Here is a 24,437-nt window from a genome sequence, read left to right on the forward strand (position 1 = left end):
AGATTTTGCACCGAGTCTGAAAACAGCGGTGCCCTGCTCAAAGATGATGGCCAACTGCGCTGCCTTGAATGTGTCAGTCTCCGCAGTCCTGCCAGCAATCCCACCTCAGACCACATCAGGCTCCGGAAAGGGCTCGCTACACCCCTTCTGAGCTTCCCATTCCAGGGCTTCAACCCGTAATTTTTCCCCATTCCAGATCACTTAAATTTAAAAAATTCGAGTCTGTTGCAGTTTCACTTCATTGGCCATGACTGAACTGGGAAGAACCAGTTTGAAGCCCTGCTCTGCACTCTGTTGCTTTCTCTGGATGTTGACAGATCAAGCCACTCAGTCCGCTCCTGCTGTTGAGGCACAAGCCCTGTGACATTGCCTGTTTAGGCCTGCCCTGTGTTCACCTAGCCTGGCTGCCCGTGCCATCATCTGCTCCCACCTCTTTCCCTGTAACATCACTGAACCAGAAAACCCGCTGCTGTCAAGTCAATTCCGACTCATAGTGACCCTATAGGACAGAATAGACCTGCCCCGTACAGTTTCCAGGGAGTGCCTGGTGGATTCAAACTGCCAACCTTTTTGTTAGCAGCCATAGCTCTTAACCACTACGGCATCAGGGTTTCCAGCATCACAGAAGGGGCCCCTTTTTCTGTTCTGGACATTTTCCTCCATCCACTTGTCCACTCCTCCAGTCTTCCCTTTCTCCGTTTAGTTTTTATGGTTTCGACCCCTTTCTTTACACTGCCCCTTAACGGCACCCTGTAAACACTCCTACCAGCCATGTATGGACCAGACCTGCTTTTGTCTGTGTAGATGGGGAAGCTTTTCTGAATTACCATAAATAATTTGTATGGTTACTCTGGTAAATAACACCTTGGACCCGGATTATCATGGGTTGGGGGTTTCCTTCTGGGCAGTGTGTGACTGGTGAGAACCCCACCTGAGGGAAAGTGGCTGCACCTGTGTATGGAAACTGACAATTGAAGGTGCTGGTTAGTGAAGCTTCAGGTGTGTCGAGGTTTGCAGAGCCAAAGTTGAGCATAGCCCCACAGAGAGATTTTGATTCCTCCTTTCTCTGCCATGCCAGAGAAGTGGCTGCCACTTTCACTGTAGTATAGCCCTTCTGCTGTGGGCAGAGATTGCCTCAGACCACCCGACCACCACTCCATCTGTGGCAGAAAACAAACCACTCTGGATTCAGACGGCCGGGGAGTGCCCCCTTTTGATGTGAGGATGGGGAAGACTTAACTGCATAAGTGGATTTTTAGTGGTCAGAAGTTCATGTAGGTACTTTCAGATACCTGAGCTAGGTGCTGTGTGTCTGACTTAGATGGAGAATGACTGCTTGTGCTTCTGAGCAAACACATTCATGGATCTAGTTGTACCAGGTCTTACCTAGGTAAATAGAATACAGCTTAGTGGAGGCATTCCCATGACCTAGTAGAAATATGTCCATGACACTGTAAGAAAGGGAAATGTAAGAAAATAAGTCCATTTGAACCCATTTACAAATAAAACTACATTGTTATGTAAAAGACCTAGTTCTAGAAGGGCACCCACCGGCAAAAGCCCAAAACTCATCGCTGTTGAGTCGATTGCAACTCAGAGCGACCCTATAGGACAGAGTAGAACTGCTACATAGGGTTTCCCAGGAGCGGCTGGTGGATTTGAACTGTTAGCCTTTTGGTTAGCAGCTGAATGCTTAACCACTGCACCACCAGGGCTCCACAAAAGCCCAAAGTAGTAGGATTGGGTGTGTGGTGTAGGCGGGACTTTTACCTTTTAACTTCCTGTGTGCTTCTGTCATATTTGAATTTGTTAAGGTGGGCAAACATTTCATACTTTATATCTCCCTGACCAAAGAAAGGGAAAGATCAAACACAAAAGCAAAGGGCTTCAGGGTTAGGCACCAAGCCCAGGCTCAGGCCAAGGGAAAGGGAGTGAAGGCAGGAGAGAAGCCACTGGAGGTGGCTCTGTTCACTGTGTGTGGAGGAAGTAGGGAGGTCAGTTGGCAGGTTTAGCAGGGGGTGGGGTGGGGAGTGGGGTGCTCTGTGAGAGCCCCACCAGTGGTAGAAAAGGAATGTCCGCAGCCCCTCATGGTTGGGCTACCTAGCCTTTGCTCTGACCCTGCATCACATGCATGAGGGCAGCAGCCTGAGCATCCTCAGAGAGCAGCCTGGTGGATGAGTGGTAAGCCAGGGAGTAGGTGAGAGACTGCAGGTGTCAAGAGGGCATTTTCCTTTCTATTTTTGATTGTTTCCTTTTTACTTCTAATAATTCTTTTTCTGATTTTAAAAATGACATTTTCTTTGAGGAGCGTGAGCATCTGGAAAATACAGAAGAGTTTAAAAGAAGAAATAAGAATTATCCACATTCTGCCACACAAATGGAGACCCTGGTGGTGGTGTGGTTAAGTGCTACGGCTGCTAACCATAGGTTGGCGGTTCAAATCCACCAGGCGCTCCTTGGAAATTACATGGGGCAGTTCTACTCTGTCCTATAGGGTTGCTATGAGTCAGGATCGACTCGACAGCAATGGGTTTGGTTTTGGTTTTTGGTTACCACACAAATACGTAAAACAATTGTTAGGTGCCATCAAGGCTGTTAGGACTCATAGCGACCCTACGTACAACAGAACGAAACACTGTCCAGTCCTGCGCCATCCTTACGATTGTTGTTATGCTTGAGCCCACTGTTGCAGCCCCTGTGTCAATTCATCTTGTTGAGGGTCTTCTCCTTCACTGACCCTCCACTTTACTAAGCATGATGTCCTTCTGCAGGGACTGATCCCTCCTATTAACATGCCCAAAGTATGTGAGACATAGTCTCGCCATCCTCAATTGTAAGAAGCATTCTGGCTGTACTTCTTCCAGGGCAGATTTCTTTGTTCTTTTGGCAACCCATGGTATATTCAACATTCTTTGCCAACACCATTACTCAAAGGTGGCGTCAATTCTTCTTCGGTCTTCCTTATTCATTGTCCAGCTTTCACATGCATTTGAGGCGATTGAAAACACCATGGCTTGGGTTGGGTGCACCTTACTCCTTAAAATGACATCCTTGCACAATGGAATACTACGCATCGATAAAGAACAGTGACGAATCTGTGAAACATTTCATAACATGGAGGAACCTGGAAGGCATTATGCTGAGCGAAATTAGTCAGAGGCAAAAGGACAAATATTGTATAAGACCACTATTATAAGATCTTGAGAAATAGTAAACCTGAGAAGAACACATACTTTTGTGGTTACGAGGGGGGGAGGGAGGGAGGGTGGGAGAGGGTTTTATATTGATTAATCAGTAGATAAGAACTGCTTTAGGTGAAGGGAAAGACAACACTCAATACATGGAAGGTCAGCTCAATTGGACTGGATCAAAAGCAAAGAAGTTTCCGGGATAAAATGAATGCTTCAAAGGTCAGCGGAGCAAGCGCGGGGGTCTGGGGAACATGGTTTGCGGGGACTTCTAAGTCAATTGGCAAAATAATTCTATTATGAAATCATTCTGCATCCCACTTTGAAATATGGCGTCTGGGGTCTTAAATGCTAACAAGCGGCCATCTAAGATGCATCAATTGGTCTCAACCCACCTGGAGCAAAGGAAAATGAAGAACACCAAGGCCACACGACAACTAAGAGTCCAAGAGACAGAAAGGGCCACATGAACCAGAGACCTACATCATCCTGAGACCAGAAGAACTAGTTGGTGCCCGGCCACAATCGATGACTGCCCTGACAGGGAGCACAGCAGAGGACCCCTGAGGGAGCAGGAGATCAGTGGGATGCAGACCCCAAATTCTCATAAAAAGACCAAACTTAATGGTCTGACTGAGACTGGAGGAATCCCGGCGGCCATGCTCCCCAGACCTTCTATTGACACAGGACAGGAACCATCCCCGAGGACAATTCATCAGACATGAAAGGGACTGGTCAGCGGGTGGGAGAGAGACGCTGATGAAGAGTGAGCTAATTATATCAGGTGGACACTTGAGATTGTGTTGGCAACTCTTGTCTGGAGGGGGGATGGGAGGATAGAGAGAGGGAAGCCGGCAAAATTGTCAAGAAAGGAGAGACTGAAAGGGCTGACTCAAGAGGGGGAGAGCAAGTGGGAGTAGGGAGTGAGATGTATGTAAACTTATATGTGACAGACTGATTGGATTTGTAAACGTTCACTTGAAGCTTAATAAAAGTTATTAAAAAAAAAAATGACATCCTTGCTTTTTAACCCTTTAAAGCATTCTTTTGTAGCAGATTTGCCCAATGCAATGCATCGTTTCGACCTCTCCCTTCTCAACCTTGGGTTCCCTATTACCAGCTTTCCTGTCCCCTCTTGCTTTCTAGTCCTTTGCCCTGGGCTGGTGTACCCATTTAGTCTCATTTTATGGGCCTGTCTAATCCTTGGCTGAAGGGTTGAACCCCAGGAGTGACTTCGTTACTGAGCCAAAAGGGTGTCTGGGGGCCATACTCTCGGGGCTTCTCTAGTCTCTGTCAGGCCAGTAAGTCCAGTCTTTTTTTATGAGTTAGAATTTTGTTCTACATTTTTCTCTAGCTCTGTCCGGGACCCTGTATTGTGATCCCTGTCAGAGCAGTCAGTGGTGGTAGCCGGGCACCATCTAGTTGTACTGGACACAGTCTGGTGGAGGCTGGGGTAGTTGTGATCCATTAGTTCTTTGGATTAATCTTCTCCTTGTGTCTTTAGTTTTCTTCATTCTCCCTTGTTCCCAAAGGGGTGGGACCAGTGGAGGATCTCAGATGGTGACTCCTAGGCTTTTAAGACCCCAAACGCTACTCACCAAAGTAGAATGTAGAACATTTTCTTTATAAACTATGTTATGCCAATTGAGCTAGGTGTTCCCTGAGACCATGGTCCCCACAGCCCTCAGCCCAGTAATTTGATCCCTCAGGGAATTTGGATGTGTCTATGGAGCTTCCATAACTTTGCCTTGTACCAGTTGTGCTGGCTTCCCTAGTATTGTGTACTGTCTTACTCCTCATCAAAGTCACCATTTATCTGTTGTCTAGTGTTTTTCCATCCCCACCCCTCCCCTTTCTCGTAACCATCAAAGATTGTTTCTTTTTGTGTGTAAACCTTTCCATGAGTTTTTATAGTAGTGGTCTCATACAATATTTGTCCTTTTGTGATTGACTAATTTTACTGAGCATAATGCCCTCCAGATTCACGCATGCTGTGAGATGTTTCGCAGCTTCATCATTGTTCTTTATTGTTGCATAGTATCCCATAGTTTAAGTATGTAGAATGAAATCCTTGACAATTTCAATCTTTTCTCTGTTTATAATGATGTTTCTTATTGGTCCAGTTGTGAGGATTTTTGTTTTCCTTATGTTGAGGTGTGAGCCATACTGAAGGCTGTAGTCTTTGATCCTTCAAGTCCTCTTCACTTTCGGCAAGCAAGGTTGTGTCATCTGCATAACACAATTAGCATGGTTATTTCCTCCCTGTCTTAGTATATTTTTTCTTTTTTTACAAAATTGTAATCATACTGTATTAGTGATTTTGTATCTTTTCCACTTAACTTTATATTATGAGCATTTATCCCACCAGTAAATACTTTTTCCCACAGTTTTTAATTCCTAGTAAAGAATTTTGTTAAAATGCGCATCAAAAATTTTATACACTTCTTGGCCATTTGTTTTTTTCCAGTCTTTGTTCTTGTGATTTACGTCCCTGTAGCGAAATCTCTTTTTAAAAATCAGTGATGATTGCCATAGGATACATTCCGAAAATTGGGATGAGGGTCAAAAGCAATGCAGACTTTGTGGATTTTTGAATCACATTGCCTGATTGCCCTCTGAAAAAGTTTACCAGTTTAGGATCCTCATCCCCAGCCTCCACCAGACTGTGCCCAGTACAACTAGATGGTGCCCGGCTACCACCACTGACTGCTCTGACGGGGATCACAATACAGGGTCCCGGACAGAGCTAGAGAAAAATGTAGAACAAAATTCTAACTCATAAAAAAAGACTGGACTTACTGGCCTGACAGAGACTAGAGAAGCCCCGAGAGTATGGCCCCCAGACACCCTTTTGGCTCAGTAACGAAGTCACTCCTGGGGTTCAACCCTTCAGCCAAGGATTAGACAGGCCCATAAAATGAGACTAAATGGGTACACCAGCCCAGGGGAAAGGACTAGAAAGCAAGAGGGGACAGGAAAGCTGGTAATAGGGAACCCACAGAGTATAGGAGTGCTTATTTCCCTATCCCTTGACGGCACCAGGAAAAAAAACCCAAACCCATTGCCCTAAAGTTGATTCCGACTCATAGCAACCCTATAGGACAGAGTAGAACTGCCCCATAGGGTTTCTGAGGAGGCCTGGTGGATTCCGACTGCCCACCTTTCAGTTAGCAGCTGTAGCTCTTAGCCACTGTGCTATCAGGGTTTCCTTTGACAACACAGAGCATTGTATGTACATGTTTTTGTGCAATGATTAAAGTGCTTGGTGTTGTCTACTCTGTCCTATAGGGTCGCTATGAGTGGGAATTGACGTGTGTGTGTCTGTGTCTGTGTCTGTCTGTGTCTGTGTGTACACAGTCACGAATTACCCAGTAAGTAAGGTATGGAAGTGCCTTCCCACCAGCCTGCAGTGAACAATTTCACCTGTCCTCACCCCGTCAACGATGTGGTGAAACCCACGTGAAACTGCTCGCTACAGATTAGAAAGTAAACACATTAAGCCCCTGGGTACCTTGCCAAGTCGGTGCATACCGTGCTGACTGGTTGAACCGCTCGTGCTTATTATTTATTATTTTTTTGTGAGTGCCGGCTCACATCCTTTGCCTATTATTTTTTGTTCGGGTGACATGTTTTCTTGTTATGGTGCTAAGAGCTCTTCACATATAGGGACATCTGTTTTCCACCCTGTAAGGAAGTGTTGGCTGGGAGTTCAAATCCAAGGCTAAAAAGCAACCCTTACGATCTTTAGGCCGAGAGCGGGTCAGTGAGTGTCTGTAAAACCACGACCAGGACCGAGGAGAGCCAGAGGTCCCAGCAGTCCCTCGACCCTGGGTCGGGCGCCAACCCGAGCCCCGGCTGGTCCCGGCGCGCCTCCCGTTGGGCGCCGCGGGCGGCGGTCACTGTGCGCAGAAGCGGAAGCTGGGCCGCCCCTCCCCCAGCGCTTCCTGCGCCGCTCAGTTCTCCCGCCTCCGCCGCCGCAGCCGCCGCCGCCGCCGCCGCCGCCGCCGCTCGTGGTCGTCTCGCCATGGCACTTTCGCGGGGGCTGCCCCGGGAGCTGGCCGAGGCCGTGGCCGGGGGCCGGGTGCTGGTGGTGGGGGCGGGCGGCATCGGCTGCGAGCTCCTCAAGAACCTCGTGCTCACCGGCTTCTCCCACATCGACCTGGTGAGGGCCCGGCGCGCGCCGGCTGAATGGCGGGCTTTGATGCCGGGACCCGGGGCGAGGGGTGCGGAGATCGGGACCGGAGCTGGGGAAGCGGGGGTGGGCCGAGAGGCCCGGGGTCACGGCCGCAGCGTGGAGGGGGCGGATCGGCGAGGGCAGGGCGGGTCTGGGTGTGCAGTGAGGCCCGCGCCGGACGCCCAGGAGGCCGCGGGCCCGGGTCTTCCGGGCGCCGTGCGGCCGGGCCGCCCCCCGTCGCCTGGGCAGCGCCAGTTGGGGGCGGCTCTAGGGCTTGAACGCAGCCTCGCGTCTCTACGCTTCGGAGCAGTTTCCCAGCTCTCATCCCCAGCGGGAGGCGGTTGTTTAGTCCCTGGTGGGCGTTGAGAGGGATCCAGATAATGACCCAGAACCGAGGAGGGCGGTAATAGTTGCAGACATACTGAGCGCGCGTCCAGGCACTGAGCGGCTCCGAGTGCTTCACATTCATTAAGGCATTTGGTCTTCGTCACCACTCCGTGGCTGCAGACGCGATTTGCATCCCGTCTTATTTTTAACAGATGAGGAAAGTGAGATGTAATGGCATTAGTAACTTACTTTGGGTCTCGAAGCAAGTAGCAGTAGCTCGCCTCCGCTGGTTACGGGCGGCCTGCCTGGCTGTCGTTGTCACTGGAGATAGTGGATGCGCTTATTTCTTTAAAGATGTTGGATACGGTTTTACTAGTTGTCTCAGTTAATTAACTAAACGCATCCTAAATAATGTATGCCTTTGCTATTTACCTGATGATAAAACAAAAAAAAACAAACCCATTGCCGTCGAGTCGATTCCGACTCATAGCGACCCTATAGGACAGAGTAGAACTGCCTCATACGGTTTCCAAACAGCGCCTGGCGGATTCGAACCGCTCACCTTTTGGTTAGCAGCCGTAGCTGTTAACCACTATGCTACCAGGGTTTCCTACGTGATATGTGTGTTTATATCAAGACTAAGTCAACACGTGCAAGTTTTTTTCTTTAAATAAACTTAATCCTAACTTTTATTTATTCTTATTTATCGAGGTGATAATCTGGTTCTCCCACTTCCGAAAGAAGTGGAAAAAAATTATTTTTTGTTATTGAGAATATACACAGCAGAACAACAATTTCTACATGTACCGTCCATTGACACCGATTAACATTCTTCGAGTTGTGCAACCATTCCCACCTTCTTTTTCTGAGTTGTTCCTCCCTCATTAATAGGAACTCATCTCCCCCTAAGTTTCCTCTCTAATCTTTCCAGTTGCTATTGTCAGTTTGACCCCATAGTGCTCAAGGCAGACATTCTTTACTAGTTAAGTGAAACTTTGTTTGGTTTTAAGTAGACTTTAGGGGATATTTTTGGTTTAACATTTAAAGATTATTTCAGGACAATAGTTTCAGAGGTTTATCCAGCCTCTGTGGCTCCAGAAAATCTGGAGTCCATGAGAATTTGAGATTGTGTTCTGCATTTTCCTCCTCTTGATCAGGATCCTTTTATAGAAGCTTTCATCAAAATATTCAGTAATGGTAGCCAGGCACCGTCCCATTCTTCTAGTTTTGTGCCGGAGGAGATGGCTGTGGGTTGTTCATGGAGGCACTTAATCCCAAATTCCATTTCTTCTTTCTTTTCCTGACTCTCCTTTCTCAGGTGACTAGAGACCAATTATTGTACCTTGAATGGCCACTTGCAAGCTTTTCAGACCCTAGGCACTATGCATTGAACTATCTACATACCTGTCCACCCACCCATTGCTGTCAAGTCCATTCCAACTCATTGTGACCCTGTAGGACAGAGTTGAACTGCCTCATAAGGTTTCCACGAAACGGCTGGAGGACTTGAAGTGCTGACCTTTTGTTTAGCAGCCAAGCTCTTAACCGCTGTGCCACCAGGGTCCCATGCATTGGAGTAGGAGGTAGAAAACAAGCACTTAATGGGTTATTAGGCCATTAACTGGAATGTCCTGTGAAACCATGACCTGAAACTTCCAAACCAAGTAATCAAATCCCGTGACGTGTTTGGTTGTACATAAGCAGCTACTCTTTTTTTTTCCCATTATTGTAACAAATATCACACAACTTTTGCCAACTCAGCTTATTACAGGTGTACAACTTATTGATAGCACTTAAACAATAATCAACTGTGCAACCATATCTTTAATTAATATGATTTTTCCATCACCGTACACTGAAACTCAGTACTCCGTAAGCAGTAACCCCCTCCCTCCTGCCCCAGTAATCACAAAGAAACGTTGGTCTCTATACATTTTGTCCTTCTTGTATAAGTGAGGTCATACAGTATTTGTCCTTTTGTGATTGGCTTATTTCACTCGGCATGTCTTCAAGCTCTGTCCATATTGTAGCATGTATCAAGACTTCATTTTTCCTGCTGGCTGAGTAGTATTCCGTTGTTGGTATGTACCACGTTTTGTTCAGTCATTTATCTGTTGTTGGGAATTTAAGTTCTTTTCTACCTTTTAGCCATTGTGAATAGTTCTGCAGTGAGCCTTGGTGTACAAGGCTGAGTCTCTGCTTTCAAGTCTTTTGGGTATATACCTAGGAGTGGAATTACTGGGTCTTTTGTTGTTCTGTTTTTTGTTTTTTTGAGGAACTGCCACGCTTCTTTACAGTGAGTGTACCATTTCACAGTCCCACCAGCAGTGGATAAGGGTTCTGGTTTTCCCACATCTTTGCCACATTTGTTATTTTCTGGGTCTTTTTTTTTTTTTTTTTTTCTTAGCTGTCCTAGTGATAGTGAAATGATAGCTCATTGTGGTTTTTTTTTTTCTTTTTTATTAAGCTTCAAGTGAACATTTACCATTCCAATCAGTCTGTCACATGTAGGTTTACATACATCTTACTCCCTTCTCCCACTTGCTCTCCCCTATTGAGTCAGCCCTTTCAGTCTCTCGTTTCGTGCCAATTTTGCCATCTTCCCTCTCTCTCTATCTTCCCATTCCCCCTCCAGTCAAGAGTTGCCAACACACTCTCCCTCATTGTGGTTTTGATTTGCATCTTTCTGATGGCTTTTTCAAGTTCTTTGCTCATCTTATGATTTGGATTTTTGTCTTTTTGTTAAGTTTTCACAGCTTTGTATATATATTGGTCATTAGATTCTTATTGGGTATATGATTTCTGAAGATTTTCTCCATTGGTAGCTTTTCTTTTCACTTCCTTGGTAAATGCTTTTGATGAACAAATTTTTCAATTTTTATGAGGTCCCATTTATTTTATCTTTTGTTGTTTGTACTTTTGTTATTAGATAATCCGTTGTTAAAAGCTAGGCCCAATGCATTGCTCCTGCATTTTCTTTTAAGAATTTTATGGTGTTAGTTTTCACATTTAGGTTCTTAATCCATTTTGAATTTGTTTTTGTGTATGATATGAGGCATGTATCCTGTTTTGTTTTTCTGTGTGTAGAAATAGTTTTTCCAACACTGTTTATTGAAGATACTCTTCTTTCCCCCATCGAATGGACTTAGTTCCCTTGTCAAATATCACCAGACCATAGATGTGTGGGTTTATTTCTGGACTCCCGATTCTATTCTCTTGGTGTATGTGTCTATTGTTAAACCAGTACCAGGCTGTTTTGATTACTGTAGCTGTAATATGTTGGAATATCAGGAGGTGTGAGTCCTCCTACCTTGTTCTTCTCTTTCAGTATCGCTTTAGGTATTCCAGGCTTCTTGCTATTCTATATAAAGTTGATGGTTGGTTTTTCCATTTTTGTAAAGAAGGCTGTTGGGGATTTGATCCAGCTTGCATTTTATCTCTAGATCACTTTGGGTAGTATTGACGTTTTAACAATATTAAGTCTTCCAGTTCATGAATGTGGAACATCTTCCCATTTATTTGTCGTCTTTAACCTCTTTTAGCAGCGTTTATAGTTTTCTTTGTGTAAGTCCTTCACGTTCCTGGTTAAATTTATTCCTGGTATTTTATTATCTTTGATGCTATTGCAAATGCAGTCATTCCCATTCTCATTGCTGGTGTCTAGAAACCCAGCTGATTTTCGTTGGTTGACCTTGTACCCTACAACTTTGCTAAATTTCTCTAAGAGCTCTAGTAGTTTTCTTGTGGACTCTTGGGGATTTTCTATATGTAGGATGATGTCAGCCACAAATAGACATAATTTTACTTCTTTTTCAGTTGGATCTTTTTATTTTTTCTTGTGTTATTGCTCTGGCTAGGGCTTCTAATACAATACTGAATTGAAGTAGTGAGAGCAGGCCCCCTTGTCTTGTTCCTGATTTCAAGGGGAAAGCTCTCAGTCTTTCTCCATTAAGTTTAATGTTGGCTGTTAGCTTTTTGTGTATGCCCTTAATCATATTGAGGAATTCTCCTTCTATGCCAGTCTTCTGAGGGTTTTCATAAAGAAAGGGTGTTGGATTTTATTAAATGCTCTCTCTGCATCCGTGGTGGTGATCCTGTCGTTCTTTGCCTTTCCTCTTTTGATGTGCTGTGTTACGTTGATTGATTTTCTAATGTTGAAGCTTTCCTGGAATAAATCATACTTGGTCATAGTGTATGACTGTTTTAACATGCTGTCGGGTTCTATTCACTAGTATTTTATTAAGAATTTTGCATCTGTATTTATAAGGGATATTAGCCTGTAGTTTTCTTTGTCTTTGTCTTGTTTTGGTATGAAATGTAATCTTGATTGAACTGAAATTATCACGTAGAGAAAGATGTGTACCTTAAGTAAAGTAAAAGGAGCATCTTCGGAGATATCTCCACCGTAGGATTATTGTTTTAATATTATCTGATCATGTCTGGTCATGTGTTTTTGTGTTATTTTATTCCTTGTTATTATATGTTTATATGTATAGATATTTAATTTTTGGGTCATCATATGTGACAGGGAGCCACTGTAATTCTAAATTATTTCTATTATTAATGTAAACTTTTAAAAATTGGGAACGTTACCTGGAATTGAATGTGAGTTTAAAGTGTCATAACATGTATCGGAAACATGAAATGGGGCAGGGGGAGGGAAGGTGGCATACTGAACTAATAATCAGTCATTGGTGGGAAAAGAATTTACTTAGTTTTCCTTTGGCTCTTATAGGATTCACATTCAATTCTATACCACAAGTATGATTATGCTGTAGTTGGTAACAACTAATATATGCATAAGAGGACCATTTTAAAACAGAGAAGGCAGTGAATTTGGGCAACTGAAAAATAAATGTTGATCCCTTTTTATTTGGTTTAGTTTTTATAGCAAATTTAGAAAGTAAAAATAAAAAGCATGTTGTATGTTTTGATGATTTTCACAGGTCTTAACCGAACATTGAGGTGTTTCACGATTAGAACATTTGATTACTTTTACATAAGTATATTGAAATGGAATGAAAATGACTTTAGCCATTATCATTTTCTTCTCTTGTATTTACTTTTAAAGTAGCAATTAGATAAAACTTAAAGTATGAGACTTTTTTAGCCATGTGTACAAGCCTGCCTTTACAGCTCTCAGGTAATGACTATAAGTGAAATAAAAAGGGGAGCAAAAATTTAATATGTTTGTTTGCCAAGTATCATTAAAAAGAAAGAACAGAATACACAATTTAATACACTGGATTTAAAAGAGTAATCAAATTGATGGAGAAATGAATTATATAATGAATTTTCATTAAATACGCATGCAATTTGATGCCGTCTAAGGAATTTACTGAAATATTTGCAATATTTGCAAGGGTGGTTAAACAAAAAAATGAACCATTCTTTCTAAAATTTTTTTGAGAAAGCTCTCTCTTAAGTCTTGGTTTATTTTAGATGTGTTAAAAGATTATTTTGACCGGTTTAACAGTTTTGGTATGGTTGGTTCTGAAAGCTTTTCTCTGCTAATGTAATAAATACCGGCTCTGGGTGGTGGATGCTGAGGATAGTGATACTGCTCAGATGGACCAGAAAATTTGCAATTCATCTAGGCTTTATGTATTTGTAGATTGATCTGGATACTATTGATGTCAGCAACCTCAACAGGCAGTTTTTGTTTCAAAAGAAACATGTTGGAAGATCAAAGGCACAGGTAACTTTATATTTCTCTTACCCCTTTCTATAATCCTTTCATGGATCTTCTGTTTAGATCAGATTCATTTATACTCTGGAGTAGAATGGAGAAGAGGGGTGAAACCATCTCTTTTTAGATGAGAGATTGCGAAGAATAAAAAGATACGTAATGAGTAAAGTCCTCTTGATTTGGTCTGCAGAGGCAGTAAATGTACTCTAGGGAGCCCTGGTGGCACATTGGTTAAGAGCTTGATTGCTAACCAAAAGGTCAGCAGTTCAAATCCACTAGCCTCTCCTTAGACGGCAAGGGTTTGATTGATTTGGTTTTTTTTTTTAATGCTGTAAATAGTGGGCTTTTGTGTCCCCTTTCATAGTTTTTTTTTTTTTTTTCTTAGTTAAATTCCTTAGGATGAGCACATGGTCCTGCACCCCGTGGAGTTTGTATCGGGGCCGGAGAAGCCATAGCCTATATACTGTTACTGAATTTGAAAGAAGACAGCCTCCCCTCTGGCTCTAGCCTTTCTTTAGTCCCTTTAGTGAGCCTTCCTGATTCAGGGTCTTCAAACGTATTTTTTCCTTTGCCTCTTTCCCTGCCCTTTTGGCAAACTCACTCATTTCTCCTTTTCATTTATTTATATTTTGACAACCCTTTCCATGCCTAAACCTTCTAGACTAAGTGAGGGCCTCCTCTTATAACAGCCACTAATTTTCCTATGTGTCCCTTTTCATTCAGTAGCTTGTACTTCACTAATGTGGATGATGAGTTGCTTAACATCTGTTTTGCCTACTATTGTGCCTTATATAAACCCTTTGCCGTTGAGTTGATTCCAACTCATAGCCACCCTATAAGACAAAGTAGAACTGCCCCATAGGGTTTCCAAGGAGTGGCTGGTGGATTCGAACTGCTGACCTTTTGGTTAGCAGCTGAGCTCTTAACCAGTGCGGCACCAGGGCTCCTTGTATAGGTCCTAGTATAATACACAGAAGATGCTCAGTAAATATTTGTTAAACAAATGACATCTGGCTACTGAATTTATATTTTTGCTGAAGCTTGCATTCATATGCAAGTGTATATGGGAGGGCTCTCTTGTTATTTTATAAATGTGTGTATAGCTTCACCTTAATGAACTTGTATTTCTCGAGTTTTTAGTATAAAGAAGATACTATTAAGTAAGTGCCTACATTAGAAATCAGAAGTCGTGTATAGCTTGCTCCATAAGAAACGAGTATTAAGTATCTGCCAGAAGCAGATTTCGAATACAGATAGCAATACTGTGCTGGTAGTAATTAGTGTTGTTTGTCTTTCCAGGTTGCCAAGGAAAGTGTGCTGCAGTTTTACCCAAAAGCCAATATCATAGCCTATCACGACAGCATCATGAGGTCTGCTCAGATTACTGTGTTATGAAATTGTGTTTGCTATGACTGTTATATTAAGTTTTTAAAATATAAGAAGCTCTTTTTATTAACCAAACACATAAGTTCAAAGTCATTCTTTTTTAGAATGATTAAAATGTGGTAGTATGTGCCCATGTAATGGCATTCTTTTGACAGTTTATATATATAGATTGAATGGTTTAGGTGAGAGGTGAGAATTTTAATACTTTTAATAAATAAGTTACTTGGAAATTTACAAAGAGTTTTATATTCTTGTTTTAAACAAGAAGATATTTTAAACTATTGAGTACTTAAGTGTGATGATGCAGTGTTTTCTAAATGTATTTCTCATTCTGACCGATTTTAGCTGTTGCTTTTTTCAGTTGAAAAGGCTCCCTCCCGAAATACTCTGTTTATTAGCACTCTGTGACTTCTGTAATATAACACTAGGAATTGTGGTGGGGTAGTAGTTTCGACAGTACTTGAGTGTAGTCTGCTCTTGGGCTGATACATAGAGTATTAAATATATAATTTTATAGGTGTTGGGGCAAAGGAACCCTGGGCCTCAATTATTGTTCTCTAGCTCATAAGTAAATGGTATTACAAATAACTAGCCCTTGTTTGGGGTACTGGGATTAGAGAAAGTCTTAATACTTTTCTCAAGAAATTTCTTTCTCCAGCTTATTTTTTATTCTCTGGATGTTTGCTCTACAAGCTTGCCTATAGCCCTACAACCCCTTACCCGGCGTTGCTTTCCCACTGCTGCTAAAAATGGGAACTCTAGGGGCCTGAACCCTGCCTGATCCTGACCATGTGAGGTGAAGCCAGAGGCCAGTCAGATCCTGGGAATGTATTCTTTGTATGTTCCCAGGGTACTCACTGCCCAGAGAAGGCCTGGTGGGACTAGTGAAGTTATGCCATCATTCTGCCAGTTTGAGAGCATGCTCTTGGGTCATAGGTAGCTGGCCAAAAAGGAGGTGTAGCCACTTGTAGGAATTTTGGGAAAATAATTTCTCTAAAACTTATTTCTGCCGTGTTTAGAAGAAGTCAAAACCGTATTACCTATGTAATAGGTACCTCTAATGTCAGTTATCTTTGTACTGTTATCACTTCCTTAGTATACTTTTTAGGACCCTGTATTAGACTGTGAAGATTGTGTGTAAGCCGTTTGTTTTGGTGACCTTTTCTTGTTTTGCTTTTGTAGCCCCGACTACAATGTGGAATTTTTCCGACAGTTCATGTTGGTTATGAATGCTCTAGATAACAGAGGTGAGACTGTTCTGATACTTTCAATTTTGAAGTATTTCCCTTTTCCCATATCAAGGCCATTTGTAAATTTAGCACTAATGTATTTGCTTGTAGGTTGGACTTTACAGGCCTAAAGAAAAGATCAGTTTTAAAGATTGCCAGTAGATTGCAGTTTTACGCAGAACTAATTTGTCCCAGGCAGGAATTTAGCTATCTTAATACTCTGCTATCCTGTCAAAAGGTGTAAAATAGGGTAAGTGAAAAGAGCCTGATTACGTAGGGTGCGTTTTGTGTGTCTGTGTTTCAGATTACTTGAGCACTTAAATACAGTGTGACTTCATTTCTGTGGAGACCTAAAAATATCAATGCCTAGGTCTCATCTAAGACCAGTGAGACTTGAACATCTTATTTTTTCAAAGCTTCCAGGTGATTCTAAAGTGCAGCCAGGGCTGAAAATCAGTGTCCTGGGAGTGAGATGACAGCATGCTGAGGTTAACATAGATGCCATGACTCCGTCAGTTATTTCAGGTGGATCTGGTGCCAGTAGTTACAAGATTGGATGCTCTTAGATGTACACGTTTTAGACCATTTACATTTTTCACAATACCAGGTGGTGTTTCATGTAATCAAGTATTATCTAGCCGGTTAGGGTTTAACAAGTCTGTGCATCTGGAGTGTGCGGGTGAAAATACTTTGATAAAATGTCTTGCCTGTAGTTACTTCCACATGTGAAAGTACATCTGTCAGGCGAGTTAGGTTGGGTGTTTGGCTGGATTTATCAGTAAGTAAATTGTAGTTAAGAGTATATTCTGATTGGTGCTTCTTTGGGAAAAAATTTTTGGGTTAGCAACTTTAAGCTCTTTTAAGAATATAAAATACCATTTTAAAAAGAAAATCATCAGCAATTATACTTGAGTTAACTATTTTGGGCCAGAAATGCTGAAAGAAAAAACATGAAATAGCATGACAAAAAGTCAGACTGTTTGTTTAGCCTGACTTGTCTTTTTCCCCTAGCCTTAAACTGCCTTCATAGTTCTCTGTTGATAGTCCACATTCTTTATTCACTTCCATGTATTCCCTGATAATTATATCAGAATAATAGCAAGTTAGGGACTCTGAACAGGAGCCCTGGTGGTACAGTGATTAAGTGCTTGTTTGCTAACTGAAAGATTAGTGAGTGGTTTGAACCCACCGGCAGCTCCGTAGGAGGAAGATGTGGCAGTCTGCTTCCGTGAAGATTACAGCCTTGGGCAGCCTACGGGGTAGTTCTACTCTGTTCTGTAAGGTCGTTATCAGTTGGAATCAACTCCAGGGCAGTGGGTTAAGGACTCTGAACGCATCCAAACAATGTTTTAGCTGAGGCTAAGCTAGAGTAGGCACAGCAACAGAAGAGGAAGGTGGTGCTTTGAAGTTTAAAAATTTTACTTATTCTAGGGATGCTTTTTCTGGAGTAAATTTGTGATATAATTTCCTTGTGTTTTGAAATTTTCCCAAGTGAATGTCTGTTTTTGTTTATAATTAACAGTTGAGTTACTCTGATTATAGCTGTAAGAAAATTGCACATAAAAGTAAAAGCAATAAATAGTATACTTGAACATCATCCTAATTAAAGATAACTAATTTTTTTTCCCCAAAAAACTTGTTAATTGGGATTTATCGTCCAGCTGCCCGCAACCATGTAAATAGGATGTGTCTGGCAGCTGATGTACCTCTTATTGAGAGTGGAACTGCTGGTTATCTTGGACAAGTAACTATTATCAAAAAGGTAAAGAACATTCTGTTTGTTTTTTTACATTGCAAGTATTTATTCAGACCTTAGGAAGGAAAGACACAAACTTTGAATTTGTATGAAATGAGCAGGCCAGCACCCAAGACAAGAATTTTCATGCCCTTATAAAAGTTAGGATTCTGCAAAGGTACCCAGAAATGTTATAGGCAGAGAGACCTGTTAACTCTATACCCCATCAGTTCATTTAGCTCATACTAAAATTCTCAGACTGGTAAACTTAATGAACTTGCCTTTTAAAATTCTTGGTAGCTGTAAAACAGACTACATGTCCCACGTTTACCATATAGTTGGTATATGGTAACCCCCCCCGCCCCAGTGCCATCGAGTCGATTCAAAAAAGTTATTGTCTGCCTAAAGAAGCCTGCATTCAGAGGTCTGAAGAAAACCCTGCGAAGTATTTTGGCGTGTTTGTGAAATATTTCAAACATTTAGATAAAACTAGAGAATAATAGAATGGACACCTGTGTATCCATAACCCAGTTTTATAAAATGCCAACATTGTAACTCATTGGCTGTTCAATTTTTTTTTTAGTCCTTTTAAGGAATTAAACATAAGATAAATTTGAAAAATCATTTTTTTGTATTTTTGAAACTATGAAGAAAGGGAATTACGCTATACTTAAAATTTGTTATTTCTATAGCCCAGTATTTTTTGGCAGTTTATCCATGTTGAAAATTGTGGCTCTATTTGTTTTAACTGTCAAATGTTACTCTTGGAAGCTTATTTAATATCGTTCTGCAAAGACCGTTGTGCGTTGGCAGTGTTTATTAAATTGAGTCAGTGGAGGCCTTTCAGGGTCTGCTGACAGGTCAAGGCAGTAGTTCTTTTTTTTTTCCACTGCAGTATGGGGAACGGCTGTGTGCCATAGAGCTACTCTAAAAAGGCTGGGGGCCCTGAGAAATGGTAGTATGGAGCAAACCCTAAATCTGTTGTGATTTATATTAAAATATTTTGAGGTCTTGGTTTTTAAAGCATTAGAACAGCATTGCTTTTTATACCTCGTGACTATGATCCTAGAACACCAGTTGAGAATTGCTGAGGTGACAAAGAGAAGATTCATTTCATGGTTTTGAAAAATTGTCACAGGTGCCATAGACTTCCAGGACATAGATTTTTTATGGAGCAACTTTAAATTTCATCATTATGTCATAAAAGTAAAGACAATTTGATTTGGTAATACCTAGGGTTTTTCCATGTGTCTAGATATCTGATGGAATTAATATTCTTAGTTGACTTCATTTTGGGAGATTTTGAGGGTGTGGCTGTGAATGTTTAAATAGCTGAGTTTCACAACTTTGAGAGATTATTGGGTGAAAAGCTGTTGTCTTTTTAGTAGTTTTTTTCTTTAGTGTGATCAAGATAAACTCATATTCGGCATTCAGGTACAGTGACTTTTATTTGGCTTGGTATAAGGAATTTTCACCAGACCAGGAGTCCTGGCTGAACCTTAGCTGTGTGACTATGGTTGATCTAATTCGCTTTTGTGTTAGAGTCTTCTCTGTGAAACAAGGATTTTGAAGTTGCTGATAATTTTCAATTTTCCTTGGCAATACAAAATCCAGTTGGAACATAGATGAATGAATGAAATGTTTATGATTATATTACCTTGTAATGTTGAGAAACCACCATTAAGAAACATTTTTCTCATTTCTTGAATTGCCAGGGTGTAACCGAGTGTTATGAATGTCATCCTAAACCAACCCAGAGAACTTTTCCCGGCTGTACAATTCGTAACACGCCTTCAGAACCTATTCATTGCATCGTTTGGGCAAAGTATTTGTTCAAGTAAGAGTGTATATATTTCTGGGTATACTTTTAAGTATTGATGATAGAAGATGAGGGTCAGTTTTATTTAGATTGTACTTATGATGAATATTATTTCTTTTCAATATGGCAGAGGAACGCTTTGGTAGCTTTCTTGTAATTTTTTCTTGAATTAATTAAATCAACAGATACTCATTGCATGCCTGTTCTATGCCAGGACCATTTAAGAAGCTTAGTCTGATATTGGCAACAGGGATGTAACTAAATGAATGTAAATATATACATTGGGAAATATAAAACTATACTTATAAATAACTCATTGGTTAAAAAAATGAACATAATGGAAGTTCAAAGTACTCAGGACTGACAGTGAAAATACTGCATGTGGCATTTGGAGGACAGTTTACAGGCTTTAATACAAAAGTTAAAGAACAAGGGCTGAATATGCATGAGCTAAGGATCCAATCTAAGTTAGAAAAATAATGACAGAATAAATTTTTAAAAAGTAAAAGGATGAAATCGAGATAAGAATAAAAATATAGCTGACAAGTTTGATCATGAAATGAAAGAGAAGGAATAAATAAGAACCAAAAAGGGAACGTAATCTCAGATATAGCACATATTAGAATGATAAAAAGTGGCAGAAACCTTGGTGGAGGATGTGGGGAAGTTGGAACTCTTATCCATTGCTGGTGGGACTGTAGAATGGTACAACCACTACGGAAAACAGCATGGGATTTCCTAAAAAAAAAAACTGGAAATAGAACTACTCCATGACCTAACATTCCCACTTATAGGTATATCACACTAGAGATCTGCTAAAAGAGACGGACACTCATGCCACACCTATGTTCATTGCAGCATTATTCACAATAGCAAAAAATTAGGAACAGCTTAAGTGCTGGCTAAGCAAGATATGGCACGTTCATATAATGGAGTACCATACAACCATAAAGAACAATGATGAGCCTGTGAAATATAAAATGGATGGACCTGGAGGGCATAATGCTCAAGCATCTAAGGACAAATATGATCCCACTTTTATAAGAAGACAAGAATAGGTATATATAAAGAGACCAGGGTTATTGGTGGTTACCGGGGGGGGGGGGGGCATGCTTTACATTGTAGATAACTTGTTTTTGGTGATGGGAAAAGTAGCACCAAACGTGGGTGTAGTGAGCACAGCATGACTGAAGTAAATGATGTCATTGAGAAACGCTCAAAGAATGCCTGTACTAAAGAATTTGAATGGCATCAAAGACCAAAAATGAGTATATGATGACATATAGATGGGTATAAGCATGTATGTATACAGGTAGGTAGAGATGTACACACACATGAGAACAGATAGAAATATCTCTATATACATGCAAATAGAGATGTGTGCGCAGGGAAATATGTTCGTTCAAGACACAACTGCAGGACTCCTCAGATGTAACCAAACACCTTCTGATACTAGTTTCCTTGGTTTGAAAGCTTAAGACTGTAATCTCATGAGACAGCACAGTCAACTGGCATAATGTAGTTTACAAAGCTCATGTTCTGCATCCTAGTGAAGTGAATAGTATCTGGGGTCTTAAAAGCTTCAGGTGGCCGTCTAAGCTACAACTCTTGGTCTCTACTCATCAGGAGCAAAATGATGAGAAGGTAACCAAAATCTTGAGAGAAGAAAGGCTGGTAACCAACACAAGCCATGGCCTCATCTATCCTGAGACCAGAAGAACTAGATGGTGTCCGGCTACCACCACTCTCCATCATGACTGGGGCCACAATAGATGGTCCCAGATAGAATGGGAGGAAAATGTAGAACAAAACTCAAATTCTTAAATAAAGCCAGACTAACTGGACCAGTTGAGACCAGAGGAATCCCTGAGACTGTTGCCCCAAGGTATTCTTTAAACTCTGAACCAAAACTCCACTGAGATCACCTTTTAGCGAAATAGAGTGGCATGCAAAGGATGTTAACCTCTAAGTATGGTGCTCCACTATAGAACCATCAGTACGAGACCAAAAAGTCAAATTTACTCTGAGCAAAGATGAGACGATGAGGGGGCAGGGAAACTAGAGTACTGGAAACAGAACAACCAGAACACAACGAAATTGTGGAAAACATAACTAATGTTACTGAACAGCTGGTGTGGAGATTGTCAAATGGGAACTGAACTTGCTTTGTAAACTTTCACCAAAAACAATAAAATACTTTTTAAAAAGAAGATAACTCAGTATAAACTGGAAAATGGCACGAGAGGAAGGTGCTAATAAATTTAAAATTTAATGAGCCGAATAAATTCAATGAAAAAAAGAAACAACTTACAAAAGTGATTAAAAAGGAAATGTTGTTCTTGTTCGTGCCATGGAGTCAGTTCTGCCTCGTAGTGACCGTATAAGACAGAGTGGAACTACCTCACAGGGTTCCCAAGGAGCAGCTACTGAATTTGAACTGCTGAGCTTTTGGTTAGCAGCTGAGCTCTTAACTACTGTGCCACCAAGGCTCCCAAAAAGAAATAGCTATAATTTAGAGAAATTTAATCAGTAATTTTAGCTCTTCTAATTGCAGTACACTAAGCCTTCATGATTTTTACAGATGATTTCCACCAAATTTGTAAGGAATATTATTTCTCCTAGAGAAATACTAAAATAAGGAATGCTCCTTAGTTCATGTCATGAAGCTAACATGTCTTCGATACTGTAATGGTTAAGGTTCTGTGTCATCTTTTCTGGGCCATGATTCTCAGTGGTTTGGCAGTTATGTAATGATGTAGCTTGGCAGTTATGTAATGATGTAGTCATCCTCCGTGATGTGAGCTGATGTGATCAGCCAATCATGTGTCAGGGGAGTGTCCTTCGGAGTGTGGCTTGCATCCAGTACATATATATGGACGTTCTGGCAAAGCTTGCTTGCTTGCTCCAGATCTTGCAGCTGGCTTGTCATCACCTGATCTCCAGTTCGTGGGACATGAGCCAGCAGCCAGCTGTATTACCTGCCAATCTTGGAATTCATCGGCCTCCACAGCCTGTGAGCCAGCAGCCTGCCATCTTACCTGCCGATCTTAGGTCTGTCGGCCCCTGCAGCTACAGGAGTCAGAAGCCTCCAGCCTGACGTCTGACCGACAAACCTGGGACTTGCCAGCCTCTACAACCGTGTGACCCCTTTCCTTGAGATAAATCTTTCTGTACATATACATACACTTCACTGGTTTTGCTTCTGTAGAGAACCCAGCGTAAGACATACCAAAGGGCATTATGGCATAGAAAGGAAAATTACAAGTCAGTCTTATTTTTAAATATAAGGGGAAAAGTCCTTTATGAAATAATAGCATACAAATCGAGAATCACATATACAAAGTATACCATGACCAATATGTGTTTATTCCAGGAATGTAATGATGGTTTAACATGAGGAAATCCATAAATGTCGTTTACTTCTTTGAAGAAATTAGAGAAACTATATAATCTGTATAGAAGTAGAAAAAACATTTGGTAAAATTGAGCAAAAACACTTTCTTGGAAAAATTCTTATTGAAGTAGGAGGAAAAGAGAATTTTCTCAACCTATTAACTAATCCAAAAAATCAGATTCATTGCCATTAGATGGATTCCAACTTACAGCGACCCTGTAGAACAGAGTAGACCTGCCTCATTGGGTTTTCAAGGAGCAGCTGGTGGATTTGAACTGCCGACCTTTTGGTTAGCAGCTGAGCTCTTAACCACTGCGCCACCAGGACTCATAAGGTATGTAAGGCTGTCCTGGTCATCTAGGACTGCTATAACAGAAAAACCACAAGTGGATGGCGTTAACAAAGAGAGGTTTATTCTCTCACAGTCCAGTGGGCTCCAAGTCCAGATGCAGGGCACCGGCTCCGGAGAGGCTTCCTCTCTCGGTCAGCTCCAGGGAAGGCCTTGTCATCAGTTTTCCCTTGGTCTGGGAGCATCTCAGCGCAGGAACCTCAGGTCCAAAGATGTGCTCTGCTCCTGGCTCTACTTTCTTGGTGGTATGAGGTCCTCCTATCCCTCTGCTTGCTTCTCTCTCCTATATTTCAAATAGATTGGCTTAAGACACTCTCTGATTTTGTGGGCCTCATCAGTATAACTGCCACTAATGCGTCCTTATTACATCATAGCAATAGGATTTACAACATATAAGAAAACCACATAAAGTGGTGGACAGTCACACAATACTGAGAATCATAGCCCAGCTAAGTTGACAGATACTTTTGGGGGACACAATTCAATCCATGACAAAGGCCCAGTGTGGAAAATAAAACCGTTAGAACATAAAAAGTACCAAATAAAAGAGGAAGAGCGTTCATGGATGGAAAGTCCCAATATTGTCAGTATGTCATTTATCTCTTAATTGGCTTATGGAGTCAATGCACTACTGATTGAAACTCAGCAGGGTATTTTATTGGAAATCGACCACCTGATTCTAAAGTTCATAAGCAAGAATAAGACATGAGAGGAGCCAAAACATTCTTGGAGAAGAATAAGTTGGAAAGACTTGCTCTAACGGGTGTCAAGATTTAATACGTGCAAAAAATAATTTAGTGCGTTGGTGTAGGGCTAGAAAAATGAACCATCGGGACAGAATATAGAGCGCAGAAGCAGGGCCTTGTGTATAAGGAAAAGTGATGCATGACTGAGGTTGCATCGTAGGTCATAGATGAGAAGGATTAAATGAAAGGAGGACCGTGGTTATTCATAGGGGAAAAAAACAAATCGTCCCCTGCTTCAAACAATATGAAAAATTAAGTCCAGAAGGATTAAGTGTTGAGATGTGAAAGACAAAACTTAAAAATCTTATAATACAGAGAAAATCTTTATCCTCAAGAGTAAGGAATGATTTAAAATATACAAAAAGTGCTAACTGTGAAAGAAAGGATTGATAGGTTAAAAT

General features: G+C 41.4%; 1 protein-coding gene across 2 annotated transcripts in view; it reads left to right on the forward strand.

The window, feature by feature from the left end:
* The first annotated feature begins 7,142 nt into the window (after positions 1–7,142).
* Positions 7,143–24,437, forward strand: part of UBA2 (ubiquitin like modifier activating enzyme 2) — a 43,770-nt gene continuing 26,475 nt past the window's right edge. For both annotated transcript variants that reach the window (XM_049863708.1, XM_049863707.1), the window contains exons 1-6: positions 7,143–7,350; positions 13,304–13,387; positions 14,678–14,748; positions 15,947–16,011; positions 17,655–17,755; positions 19,444–19,565. In XM_049863708.1, coding sequence (XP_049719665.1) covers positions 7,213–7,350; positions 13,304–13,387; positions 14,678–14,748; positions 15,947–16,011; positions 17,655–17,755; positions 19,444–19,565 — 581 coding nt within the window. In that variant the 5' untranslated portion in view covers positions 7,143–7,212. The remainder of the gene's footprint in view (positions 7,351–13,303; positions 13,388–14,677; positions 14,749–15,946; positions 16,012–17,654; positions 17,756–19,443; positions 19,566–24,437) is intronic.

Source organism: Elephas maximus, chromosome 21, assembly GCF_024166365.1.
Source record: "Elephas maximus indicus isolate mEleMax1 chromosome 21, mEleMax1 primary haplotype, whole genome shotgun sequence".
Lineage (NCBI taxonomy): Eukaryota > Metazoa > Chordata > Mammalia > Proboscidea > Elephantidae > Elephas > Elephas maximus.